At 35.2% G+C, this 13,034-nt stretch overlaps 1 protein-coding gene, 2 long non-coding RNA genes and 2 other non-coding genes across 5 annotated transcripts; 3 read left to right on the forward strand and 2 right to left on the reverse strand.

The window, feature by feature from the left end:
- The first annotated feature begins 1,876 nt into the window (after positions 1 to 1,876).
- Positions 1,877 to 3,169, forward strand: LOC145160112 (uncharacterized). Its single transcript, XR_013738018.1, has 2 exons — positions 1,877 to 2,222; positions 2,311 to 3,169. It is a non-coding gene; the product is annotated as an uncharacterized LOC145160112 (long non-coding RNA).
- On the forward strand, positions 3,010 to 3,162 carry LOC145161880 (U4 spliceosomal RNA). The gene has a single exon (XR_013738742.1). It is a non-coding gene; the product is annotated as a U4 spliceosomal RNA (small nuclear RNA).
- Positions 3,170 to 3,910: 741 nt separating the features above from the next.
- Positions 3,911 to 5,526, reverse strand: LOC145160113 (uncharacterized). The gene is made up of 2 exons (XR_013738020.1): positions 5,022 to 5,526; positions 3,911 to 4,308 (listed from the first exon to the last, which is right to left on the reverse strand). It is a non-coding gene; the product is annotated as an uncharacterized LOC145160113 (long non-coding RNA).
- Positions 5,273 to 5,425, forward strand: LOC145161877 (U4 spliceosomal RNA). The gene has a single exon (XR_013738739.1). It is a non-coding gene; the product is annotated as a U4 spliceosomal RNA (small nuclear RNA).
- Positions 5,527 to 7,481: 1,955 nt separating the features above from the next.
- LTO1 (NAD(P)H dehydrogenase (quinone)s) lies at positions 7,482 to 9,861 on the reverse strand. Its single transcript, XM_079079220.1, has 7 exons — positions 9,659 to 9,861; positions 9,171 to 9,453; positions 8,769 to 9,025; positions 8,582 to 8,694; positions 8,297 to 8,444; positions 8,070 to 8,207; positions 7,482 to 7,927 (listed from the first exon to the last, which is right to left on the reverse strand). Exons 1-7 carry the CDS (start codon positions 9,773 to 9,775, stop codon positions 7,802 to 7,804), a joined length of 1,182 nt encoding a protein of 393 aa, XP_078935346.1. The 5' UTR covers positions 9,776 to 9,861; the 3' UTR covers positions 7,482 to 7,801.
- Between the last annotated feature and the right edge of the window lie 3,173 nt (positions 9,862 to 13,034).

The following is a 13,034-nucleotide window of genomic DNA, read 5'->3' on the forward strand; positions in this document are numbered from 1 at the left end:
TCGATTTTGACATTATGTTATTTTTTTTTTACAATTTAGTCATTATGTTTTCTAATTTTTGCAATGTTGACCACTTAACCGGTTAACTCAGAGTTACCCCGATGATGTGACATGCTAACATGTCAGTTTTTGGTGATGTGGCCTGCTGATAATGACATTGTTTGGTTATGTGATGCTAACGTGGTATGATGAGGTATCAAATTTGAAAAAGTGACACAAAAGACACTAAGTTTTGTTTTGTTTTTATTTTTTTTTTTCAATTCCGACACTCCATTTTTTTTATTCCAAATCAAACATTATTTTTTCCAATTAAATTCAATCGGGTGCCCTCTATTCATCTCAAAACGATCAAAACATCATAACCCATGAGAACACAATCACTATCATAACTCATGGGATCAATGATATCTTGCATGGTGAAGTGTGAAGATGGTGGCAAAATCCATGTTCGTGAGCCTTCAGGTTGTGTAGGTTTAGTAGGAGATCAAGATATTCTTAAATCCGAGATAACTTGTGATGATAATTTATCGTTTAATGGAAGTGTTGATAACAAACATACATATGATCATGATGGCCATATCAATCAACAAGATCAAGCCAACGAGACCTTTAATATAGTTATCGAACACCTTGATCATCATATAGTTGATCAAGAACATCAAGAACCAGAAAATGAACAAGTGGCTCAAGAGGTAGACGTTGGATCAGGAGATGAAATTGAGAAGCTAAAGATGAAGATGTTGAAGAAACCAAAATGGAAGAACCAGAACATGTTGAAGCCGAACCAGAAGATCAAGGACATGAAGGAACCGAACCAGAAAGCGAAGAAACCAAACCATGAAGAAACGAAACCATATGCACATGAAGAAACCCATACAGAAGAGGCAGAACATGAAGAAACAAAAACAATTGAACTAGAAATCAAAGAGGATGATGTATAGGTACCGGAAAATGAAGATTCGACATCAAAAGTGGTGATCAAGAGCCAACAAGTTTATTGATATGTGTTTAAATGAAAAATGATCAACACCGAATAAAATTGAAAAAAAAAATAATGTTCGATTTGGAACAAAAAAAATGAAGTGTCAAAATTGAGAAAAAAAATGAAAACTTAATGTCTTTTATGCCACCTTTTTTTAATTTTGACTCGTCATCAGGTCATGTCAACGCCACATAACCAAACATTGTCATGTGAGTATACCACGTCACCAAAGACTAACAAGTCAGAATGTCACGTCAACGGGTAAGTGGGTTGACCGGTTAAATAGTCAACATTGCAAAAATTAGAAAGCTTAGTTTACATTGAAACAAAACATAACAGTGTCCAAATTGATTTTTGCGAATACATACTGACTTTTGTGCAATTTACCTTAGTTTAAACCTGGGAATTTAAAAAAAAAATAAAAATTGTGAACTTTTTTGTTGTTAAAATCTTCAAAGAACATATCCACAGCAAAATGGAGCTTTAAATTGAATAATCAGAAACTGAGATATTCAAGTTCTTAATTAAGGATAACTTGGTAATTTAATACATCTGTTACATTTGTTAACATTGTTTATTGCGATTTTATTCAATTTTCTTGCGTATTCAAACCAGGTCCTATCATATGTATAATTCTCTATATTTCATTATTTTGAATGATTTTGGATCATCTTCTCTCCTAACTCTTATTTTTCTTGTGTTTGACCAATAGTCAAACAATTTATTAAAACTAATGAAGTTTGCCTAGAATTACAAGGATTGAAAGTACAAGGCTATCATTGGTTAACATTATGTGTGACTTTTATATTTGCTAAAAAGTTTACAAAAAAAAAAAATAATAATAATAAATCACAGAGGAAAGTTAAGGAAGCTAGAGGCCTGTATTGCTTTCAGGGTGTGAATCAAAAAGTGGTGATTGTGGATGACAATGGATGGGTCTATGCACTGGTGCTGTTATCACACTATTTCTTGTTTTTTTAAAATTACTTTATTTCAATAAGAAATTCTCAAATTTGGGTCAATTATTCAACAAAGTTGGGAGACAAAATTCTCTGATTTGGGGTCCTTTAAAGACAGAAAAGCATTACGACCTGAAATTTGCAATAATGCTATGATGGCTGATGCTTATGGAAACACAATCAAGGTCTCAAATAGTAAATACAACTTGCAGATTTGTAGAGGGGATTTCTAAACAACTATTGTAAAGCAACCATCTTAACTTAAAAATTCTTTTGTAAAGGTTAGCTTTCTTAGGGATTTTATCGTTTCATTTAATATATGAACTATTTCTTTTTCTGTAATTGAAATGTTATTTTTAATCTCTGCAGGTTATAAATTCCAAGGATCTGTCATTTGTAAGATATGCCATCATATGTACATCAACATTTACATATCTTTCCTTTTGGTAAGTAAACAAGGTATGCACTAACTTGCTTCAAATTCTACTTAATCACCAACTAATTTCGAATACAGATGGTTTATTTTTTAATTCTACGCACAATTAGCCTATTTTCAGAAGGGTTTAATCATTACACCCGTTTTTGGCATGTGGATAAAACCTACACACAGCTACACAGACAATTAAGGCAAGAAAATACTTTGCTCCATCTCATAAAAGGGCATTTTTACAACATTTGGATGATTGCACAAAAGAACAATCTTGATAACAGTTGGCACACAAGAGATTGACTTTGAGAGGTGTAAGTTGCAGAAACTCATGATCGTATAACAACAGTACATCATAAAAACTTACTCTGTGATAGACAGCGTATCATCAATCAACCGATACTCGTCATAGACCCTAATTTCCCACCAAGCGTAGCCACGGATTAGAAGAAACAACACGTTCGGACGATAGTTGGATCCTTGAAAGAACATTCAGTTGCCATTGCTGAATTGTTTATGGTGGTGATTAAAGACGCAGGAAGAAAAAATGGGATTTAGGAACGTCCCACATCGGAGGGAGCATATGAAAGGGAAGAGGGGTTGTGTAATATAAAAGAAGGCGAAGGGGGAATAGAAGAATTATCTTTGCGCTTGGGGCAATGACGCAGCTAATGAGGTAATAACCGAGGCGCGTCAATTGCTGGTTGAAAACTATTTCCAAACCCCCTCCTTGGCCTTGGGTCTCCCTTGGCCATCGAGAATTTCTGGAAGGGCTCCCTTTTTTGGGTAAGGCTCTACAATTCCCAGTATAAAAATTTTGATCATACCTTACCTTTGTAGAAAAGTCAAAGTCATTTTACTGTTTTATCAAATTTTAAGGGATTTCGTATCATAAATGTTTTTTGCGTGACTTGGTATTAAATTTTCAACGATATGTGTTCTATTGAAATGTTTTAAAACAAATTTGAAAATTTCAACCTGAACATCTTGTGGCCATCTCCAGCGAGAATATCATAGACCGAAGATAATCTTGGATGCTAAATCATATGTTTTGACTTTTTGATTTAATCTTTTTCCTACTATTGTTTATTTTATTTTTCAAGAATGAAAGTAAAAAATGTAACTACTGACAATGGGGGGATCTTGACACTCCTAAAAAGAAGTTCAATTCCACTAAAACTAGTGATATTGAACCCTACAAGGCTGCAATTATCAGGAATCTAGTAAACCAAACGAGACCTAAAGAGAAGTAACAAATCAGGTTAAGTAAATTGATGTGTAATGGCAAGTGTAATATTTGAAATGGCTTCAGCTTAATGAGCCAAAACCATATAGTTTTTATGTATAGAAAACATATTTGATGTGATTTTAAAAGCGTATTATTAAATTAATAATCATATTTACTTGATAATGTTTCTCTAAAGCATGCAAACACACTTATGGTCACTTCCACCTCCTACCCATTTTGTATGTTATTAATACCAAAGACAAAGAAAAATGTAAAGAAAGCCAAGACTTGTAGTAAAAAAGACGTACAAATAATGGTATAAAGGATATAATATTTCTAACTCTGTGTTACAAATTGAACCAACAAAATACATACAATTCATGGCATAACTTTATGACTTGATAAAACATCCGCTAACAAAGTTTGGTATATTAATAACCTAATCCCTTCATATACTAAACAAAACAGAATTTTCTCAATTTCTTCTATAATTCCATCCACAATCAAACACTGTCGTTTTATGAAAACCATCGGGCCATTTCATGTATGTATGCATGCATGTTATGTACATTCATCATAATGGTTGAATGTTGTTGGCCTCTTCACTCTTCAGCTTGTTTAGCAAGCTTTGCTAATTCTTCATTGAATTCACCAAGCTTCAAATCCAGATGCTTTAGCAAAGATCAGGGAACTCTTGATACCCTTTCAAAACCTTCAAGATGTGAAAGCTTTATTTTAGGATAAATTACAGGAAAATCATTATACTTTTGGGCAATTTTGTGGTTTAACAACTTATACTTTATTGTTCAAAACAAACCGTAAAAGTTTCAGACATTTTTTCAGTTTAACCATTTTGACCTGATATAACATGTCAAAAATGGTTAATTTGGAAAATTACATTCACCTGATACATATCAACAGGACAAAACGGTGCAAAAATGATTGAAATTTTTTTGGTTTGATTGGAAAAAATAAAGTGTTAGAAGTTAAACAACAAAATTGCTCAAAAGTAACTATTAAGTTGCACCACATGTAGGCATATGAATGTTCTGCGCATTTGATAACTAAACATCAATATATCATCCAATTCCCACCACTAAACTTGCTTCAAACTATCACATACATGTAGTTATACATAATCATCATAGTCCACTTGTTCAATTCTATGCATGAATAAGCTATTAGCATTTACAAAAGGGCTTTAATCATTCCAAAAGATTTACACCACGTAAGTAGGTCAATAGAACACCCTTTACCATATTATAAAAGGGCATTTTAACCACATTGGATTGATCGCACAAAAGAACACGATCTAACTCAAAACATTCTTAACAATAGTTGGAGGACAAGAGATTGAACGACATTGAGAGGTGTAAGTTGCAGAAACTCGTGATGCAACAACAACAGTAGAAGTTAAAAATTTACCCTTGTGAGATAGACAACATCGTGAATCGATCGCCAGTCGTCATAAACCCTAATTTTCCACCCATCATACGTAGCCACAATTTCGAAATCACCACCATCGGTTATGAATGGATTAGCCGAAACAACACCTTTCGAAATCAAACACCTTTCGACTGCAGTTGACAATTTTAGGTGTCCCACATCGGATGGAGCATATGGACGGAAGAGGGGTGGTGTGATATAAAAAGAGATGAAGGGGGAAAGGTTAAAGCATCTTTGCGCTTGGGGCAATGACGCAGCTAATGAGGTAATAACCGAGGCGCGTCAATTGCTGGTTGAAAACTATTTCCAAACCCCCTCCTTGGCCTTGGGTCTCCCTTGGCCATCGAGAATTTCTGGAAGGACTTCCTTCATCGGGTAAAGTCCTTCAATTATGAGTATAAAATTATTATTGGAAGATTATTTCCATATTAAAAACAGCCTACTTAAGTAAATTATTTGTTTGTTGTAGCTTTTAGGTTGCAATATAGATATGAAAACTAATTCCATATTAAAAACAGGACAAAATTGCAAAAATGGTCCCTTTGAGGTTGGCAAAGAAAAATTATGTGGATTTGGTCCAAATTTTTTTTTGCACTGGTCCAAAATTGGATTTTTTATTGTTTTTGGTTCCTATACACTTAAAATGACCTTCATGCCCCTTATATTTGTTTTTTAATTTTTTTTGTATTTATATAAATGTTTTTAATCAATTTAAAATGAGAAAAGTGCCTACCTCTCTCTCTCTCTCTCTCTCTCTCTCTCTCTCTCTCTCTCTCTCTCTCTCTCTCTCTCTCTCTCTTTGTATTTGATGAAAACTCAAGAACACAAAACCCATCTCCATCGACTGGCACCACCATCACCAGCGATTGCCGCCACCATTACCACCGATTGACGCCACCGTTCACCACCATTAACACCGACTGTCACGACTTTCTCTTTCATCATCTCTTTACAACTTCCACCTCCCTTCACATGTACCCTTCCTACTTCTCAATGCCAAAAAACACCTCTCTCTCTCTCTCTCTCTCTCTCTCTCTCTCTCTCTCTCTCTCTCTCTCTCTCTCTCTCTCTCTCTCTCTCTCTCTCTCTCTCTCTCCAGCGAAAAGCTTTAACCCACCAGAAGTCCTTTATCAGAACCACCAGCACCACAATCTTCTCCGACCACTTCTACCTTTTCAGAACACCACCTGCACCCCCTTCCAAAGAAAAGCTCTGAAATCCATTACTGTAACTCGAATCTCGTTGGGGGTATTGTTCACCACCACACCCATCCATTATTCGCGACACCATTTGTTCACTGCTTGCCTACATCCATTTGCAACCACGCCTTTCCTTCTTAGATCTGAAACCCAAATATCGTCGGACCTATCGTCGGATTTAGAGTTTTCAGATCTCTTTGCGGCCGGAGGATTGAGATTTTTCTAGTGCAGGTTTGAACCTTTGATGGAATAAGGTTGTGTAGGTGCTGGAATGGAGCTTAATGAAATTAGGGCTCATAAGTCCCCGTCTCTTGTTTTAATCAGGATAAAGAGGGGACGAACAAAGCAATCGAACGAGGCGATTTGAAAAGAACATGAGGGCTCGTTGTGTTCATTTGTGAGGAAGAAGGGAAACAAGGCAGAGGTCCTTCTGTCGAGAGGGATGAAGCATTTCTTTGAGACCGGTGACCCTTCGTGGGTTTTTCTTCCTCGTCTTCGGCAACGATCTGAGAGACGCAAAGCAGCAGAATCGCCGACCTTGGGTCACTCGAAGAAAGAAGAATGGAGGCGGTATCTAACAATGAAACTCGAAGGGAAGGTAGACAGAAGAATGATCCGGTGGAACAAGGCAAGCAGGTGGGGGTTCGGTGGATTTGCTCGATAGGAGGAGAAGAGAAGTATGAGAGATGAGGCTGTTGTCTTGGTGGCTCACCGACGCACCACCACATCCCATGGTTCATGGCAGATAAAGATTTAGAGAGAGAGAGAGAGAGAGAGAGAGTGTGGTGAGTTTATTTTGCTTTTGTTTTTTATTTTATTATAAGAATAAGAAAATAAGTAAAAGAAAATAAAATATAGTTATTTAAGGGGCATATTAGTCATTTTAGGTGGGATGTGGACCAAAAACACAATAAAATACAACCATAGGGACCAAAACCACACAAGGTATCCAAAATTGGACCAGTGGTGCACCAACATTTATTTTGGACCAAAACTACATAATTTTGCCAACCACAGGGACCATTTTTGCAATTTTGTCTAAACAATGCGATATACTTAATGGAAATAAAATATAATTAAAAGAAATGAAATACAAAATGGTTGAGAATAAACTAAATGGAAATAAAAAGATGAGGTTAAGTAAATTGATGTGTAAAGGTGATAATGTGTCAAACAATACCTCTTTGCAAAACCAAAGATGAACAAAAATGTAAAAGAAAACCAAGATTGTAGATACAAATAAAATAAAAAAGAAGTACAAATAATGGTATAAATAATACAATATTTTGATCTCGTGTTACAAATTGAATCAACAAAATACATACAATTCATGGTATAACAATATGACTTGATAAAACATCCGCTAACAAAGTTTGGTATATTAACAACCTAATCCCTTCATAAAATGTCCATAACCAGGACCTTTTATAATATTAAACAAAGCAGAAATTTCTCAATTTCTTCTACAATTTCGTCCATAATCAAACACGTCGTTTTATGAAAACCCTCTGGTCATTTCATGTTCATGTATTCATGCATACATGTCATGTATATTCATCATCATGGTTGAATGTTGTTGGCCTCTTCAGCTTGTTTAGCTAGCTTTGCTAATTCTTCACTGAATTCACCAGCTTCAAATCCAGATGCTTTAGCAAGATCAGGGAACTCTTGATACCCTTTCAAAACCTTCAACATGTGAAAAGTTTGTAAGTGTAATAACCAATAAATAATAATCCAATCCATCCGTTTAAAATATAAATGCAACCATTTTCTTTATATGATTCCAAAAGATGGAAACACTTCCTTTAAGCAACAAAGTTATACTCACCTGACCATTGATGATCCACATTGGAAAACCTTCTATTTTAATCTTTGCACATTCTTTCCCTAATTCAGTTCCAATTTTAAACCCTTCTGGATAACATTCAACATAATCCAACACCTTTGCTGCTTCACGTCCAAACATCTACACAATTACCAAAACCCACAAATCATGTTTAAGAACCACAAATTATGCATAATAAATCACAAATAAACCATATATATATGTGATACCTGTTTTTGTTCTAAACAGTGTGAACACCAAAAAGCTCCATACATTTTAGCTCCAATGGCACGCAAGTGTATTGCAAGTTTAAGTGCAAGAGGACTTGATGGTGCCTTGATCTCAGTTGGAGTGTATGGAAGAAACTTCTCCCCAAATCTGCATATACACAAAAGTTATATTTCATAAACTCTTCCACAAGAAAACAAATATATGAGAAATGTAAAAGATTAAGTAAATGTTTTGTTTCACAAATGAAAAAAGTAAGAAGCTTTGTTTATCAAGAATGAAGTTACTTTTCAGGGGGAGGAAGGGTTGCATTATATGAGGTGCTTAAAGCAGCAAAAACAAGACCAGCTATGCATAATTGCAAACCCAATTCTCCTCGAATCTTTTGCCACCCCAAAGTCTGCAGAAATAACAATAGAATAAAAGAAATCATTTCATTCACTTGATATTTAAAATTAGGGTGAAATTTTGTACCTTTGTGGTTGTGAAGAACAAGGAGAATGACAAGAGAACTGAGACTAAACAGTAAGAACATGAAGCTCCTGGATATTGTGTGCTTAAAATGTATAAAAGGTATGCGCTTGTAGTTGCCATCGAGGTAGTTGTCCCAAGTAAAAGCAATTCACCATTAATTTCATCCATCCCAAAAGGCAAGTCCTTTGTAGCCAACTTTAGTGCAAGAAATGCTGCAGCGCCATAGGCAACCATTCCAATCAAGGGAAGGGGAATACCTGACAAATACATGACATAGAAGAAGTAAATGTTATAATTTCTGTAAAAACGTTACATAAATCATATGAACTTGAAAGGTAAAATGGACTGTATCTATCATGATTGTGAACTGTAATGATAATGTCGGAGGATAGAAGAAAGTACCGTAAACGACAGCATAGTTGCTATTAAGAATATCGCTACATGAACCACCTCCGATGGGGCAAAATGCTTCTGAACCTGTGAGCTTTGAGTACGTTAAGTAAGCTGTTTCAAGAAACCCTAATCCTCCGAGTCCTGCACACCAACTGTATGACGAAATGCCAGTAGAAGTGGAAGAACTGGAAGATAGTGAGGTTGGTCCAGATTCCGAAGCATCTGTACTCGGATCGTTCAAGCACTTCACTTTAAGCAAAACGAGTCTTCCATGACCCCAACCCCGATTACTCTTCAAACCAAATCAGAAACTTACATCAGATCAGCTAAAAAAACATATTAAAAAAGGTATGTTTGGGAACGCCACTTCCAAAGTCTGGGATCGAAATTCCAGAAATTTGTGCTTGAAATTTAGAAGTCTATGCACGCCAATTTCATTCCAAATATCGAAGTTCATGATCCCAAACACTTAAGACTTTATGTAGAGACAGTAGTACCTTGAGTTGAGTCGAGAAGGAAGAAGAAAAAGGAAGAGGATGATGATGCCGAAGAGGTCTTCCATGGGAGTATACCATGGAAGACGGAGGAGATGAGAGGCTGCTGAAGGTCGACATGGCTCCTCTCCCGGTTGAGCGTTATTGCCTGGTATCGGTGCTCTTTTGGCCGGTATACGTTACCAGTCTGTTTGACTTTTACTTTATCTTCCATAATTTTCCGTGCCTCACGTGAGATTAATAAAACAATTAGAGGAGGATAAGAAAACGAGTTATTCCATAAAGATCAATATCGCATTTAAAAAATGTCATCCTACCATCTTAGTCGTATGTTATAACACCAAATAACTTTTTATTTACCAAAGGGTTTCTAGCCCAATGGTATCAGGTGTTGTCCTCTCTCCTAAAGGTTGAGAGTTCAAGTCTTATTGAATACATATGTGTCCTCTCTCCTAAAGGTTGAGAGTTCAAGTCTTATTGAATACATAGGTGGTATTAAGAGTAGTTTAGGAGTAGTGTAGATTTGTTGTTTTAAAAAAAAATAAAAAAAATAACTTTTTATTTTATTTTTTGATTTTTGAATTTCTATTTTTCCAATTGTTTTTTTTATTTATGTCATGATATTAATAAAAACATATAAATTAACAACACATGCAATTTAATTAAATCCTAAGTTAACCATCCGCTTGCGTCTCAACAACTAAAATTTGCGTTTCTTGTGTGGGTGGTGGTCGTATGGTTGTTTGTGTGAATGTGGTTGTTTGTGGAATGGAAACAAATGTGTTGAAATGTTTTGTTGAAGGTTTGGATTTTGTTGCATATATGGCGATGCAAGATTGAAAAAGTTGTCGGAAAATGGTAGTTATTGTGAGTTTTGCGAGTTGAGGAGGTTCACATAGCCCTTGTATTGTGCGAAACTGAGTGGAGTGTATGTGTTTGTGTTTGGAGGAAGAGTGTTTAGATTTTGATCAATATTTGTTGAATGAGAAATTGATTGAGTTGTGTGTAATATGTTGTAGTGAAATAAAGGTTTTGTGTAGGTAAAAATGAAGTGAATATGTGTATTTATATGTGAGTTAAAATGGAAAAATAATAATTTTTTTTTTTACTTTCTGACGGTTTTACAACGATCCTTTTTTTTTACCATTCCACATTGCAAGCCAATAGCCTCACTCGTTGCTAGGAAAACGAGCAATGTCATAACGCCTAAGGGGGGAGGTGTTCCAACCGTTATACCGGCTTTTTCTTGGGTCACGTCATGATAACGCACAAGGACATTGCCCACACCGAGCCGTCTAAAATACTATATTTCTATGTTGAGAAATCAAATATTCTTATATTTTCCTCAAATCTATTTTTATTGTGACAAATATATTATAATACTATTAATTTTATTAAATACGATCATATCAATATTTGACATGCATAAAAGGATGAGTATGAAAAAATTATAGAATAATATTTAATATCTTTTTATATGATGTAGTTGTCGTCATCGATATACGTTAAACTAACTTAACTTAACCATTCCTTCCAACATTTTATTTTTATTGTTCATGTAAGTATAAAAAGAGTATGATTTTGGATGTCTTAGGCGAGAGAAATAATCATACATGGTTGTATTAAAACCTTGTTAGAAAACTCATTGGGTTAAAAAAAACTCTAAACGAATGACAAACGAGTGCATAATAGTTAAAAATTACTCAACTAGATACTTCCCTCATTTCAATAATCCTTTGTAAGAATGAGATAGACTTTGTGTCTTGTTAAAAACAACTTTGTCAAGGTAAATCCTATGGGACAAAACCCATGAACTAAATATAAAAAGAATATAAAAGCATTCGTCGGGATGCTCTCATCTCACATACACTCAATAAGGTGCTAAACATACATCAAGATATAATCTTTATTTTCAGACAACTAAGTATATGATACATGTGTAAGAATTGAATATTGATGAAAACTTTACATAGATCATAATGCAACTTTTAAGATTTAATTAATAGCTTATTTGAGTAAGTTAGTTAAAAGTCAAATTTAATTCAAAAAGCTTATTTTAGTTAAATAATTTGGTAAAAAAGAACTGTCATAGTTTGTTAGTAGTTTTCAGTACCAACCAGTGTTGCAGAAATCGGTCTTATCGGCCGATTAATCGGTGATTAATCGCTAATCGGACATCCACCGATGACATTTATTGCTAATCGGTCACTATAATCGGGTTTGGTCAATACAGGTCAAAGTCGGAATTAATCAGACCTAATCGGACTTAATCGGACCTAATCGGGTTTGGTCAACGCAGATCAAAGTCGGACCTAATCGGCCCTAATCGGACTTAATCGCCGATTAATCGCTTTTTTTGTAGGATTAAAATTAGATTTATAAATTTTTGAATAATTTCCTTAATAATGAATGGTCCCCGATTAATCTCTCGATTAATCCCCGCCTAACCGATTAATCCTTAATCGCTGGTCCACCGATTAGCGGCCGATTAGCGATTTCTGCGACCATGGTACCAACTTAGATATAACATTAATTAAACAACCATATATGGATTTAGGAGAGTCGTCACATAATTGAAACGTCTTTTATTATTGAATTTTCACAAGTTTATTTTTATGCATTATTATTTTGTAACACCCGATCCTTTTAGGTAAAATCCCTTCTTTATTTAGTAAGTTTTAATTGTGGGTTTTAAGTTTACGCATGGTGTAGATAGACTCTATGTGCCGCGTAGAAGGTTAAGTAGGTGGCGGGTTTTAATGATTTACGTTTATGCGTAAGTAAGAGGTCCACATGGCGTACTCGGCCTGGGTGCAAACCCTAAAATCTGGGGATGTGACCCCTATTTTAGGACATTATCTTCTCAAGGACCTTCTTTTATGACCAACATCCATCCCTTTTAGCTCTCACCTTGAAACCCCGATTCCTTGGAGAGATTTTTGAAGCTTTTAAGTGACTTTTGGTGGTGACGGAAGATCATTGTGGAAGTTGTGGTGCACTCAAGCTTTTGGATCTAGAACCTACACCCTATTGTTCATCTTCTGAAGATATAAAGTTCAAACCTTGAGGCATACTTTACTAGATCGTGTTAGGTTACAAGTTTATGTTCTTTTTGTCCCATAATCTTGTTCTAAATGAGTATGGAATATTCCAGACCATTTGAGTTGTCCTTTCAGACGTTTTTTAGTGCATGTTGTCATAAAAATGCAAATTGGTCCCTCCCTTCCATCCATGCAATAGTTATGGGGCTTCATATGGTGTTATAAGTTAGGGTTTTGGATCTGAGCTCTCTTTAGCCATGAAAAGGCATAAACTTGGAGACTGTATGGAGTACGATGCCTTTTAGGTTCAAATATGAGGTTTGGGTGAAAGGTCTTAA

This window comes from Lactuca virosa, chromosome 2, assembly GCF_052849685.1.
Source record: "Lactuca virosa cultivar CGN04683 chromosome 2, Lactuca_virosa_CGN04683_v6, whole genome shotgun sequence".
NCBI classification, from domain to species: Eukaryota; Viridiplantae; Streptophyta; class Magnoliopsida; order Asterales; family Asteraceae; genus Lactuca; species Lactuca virosa.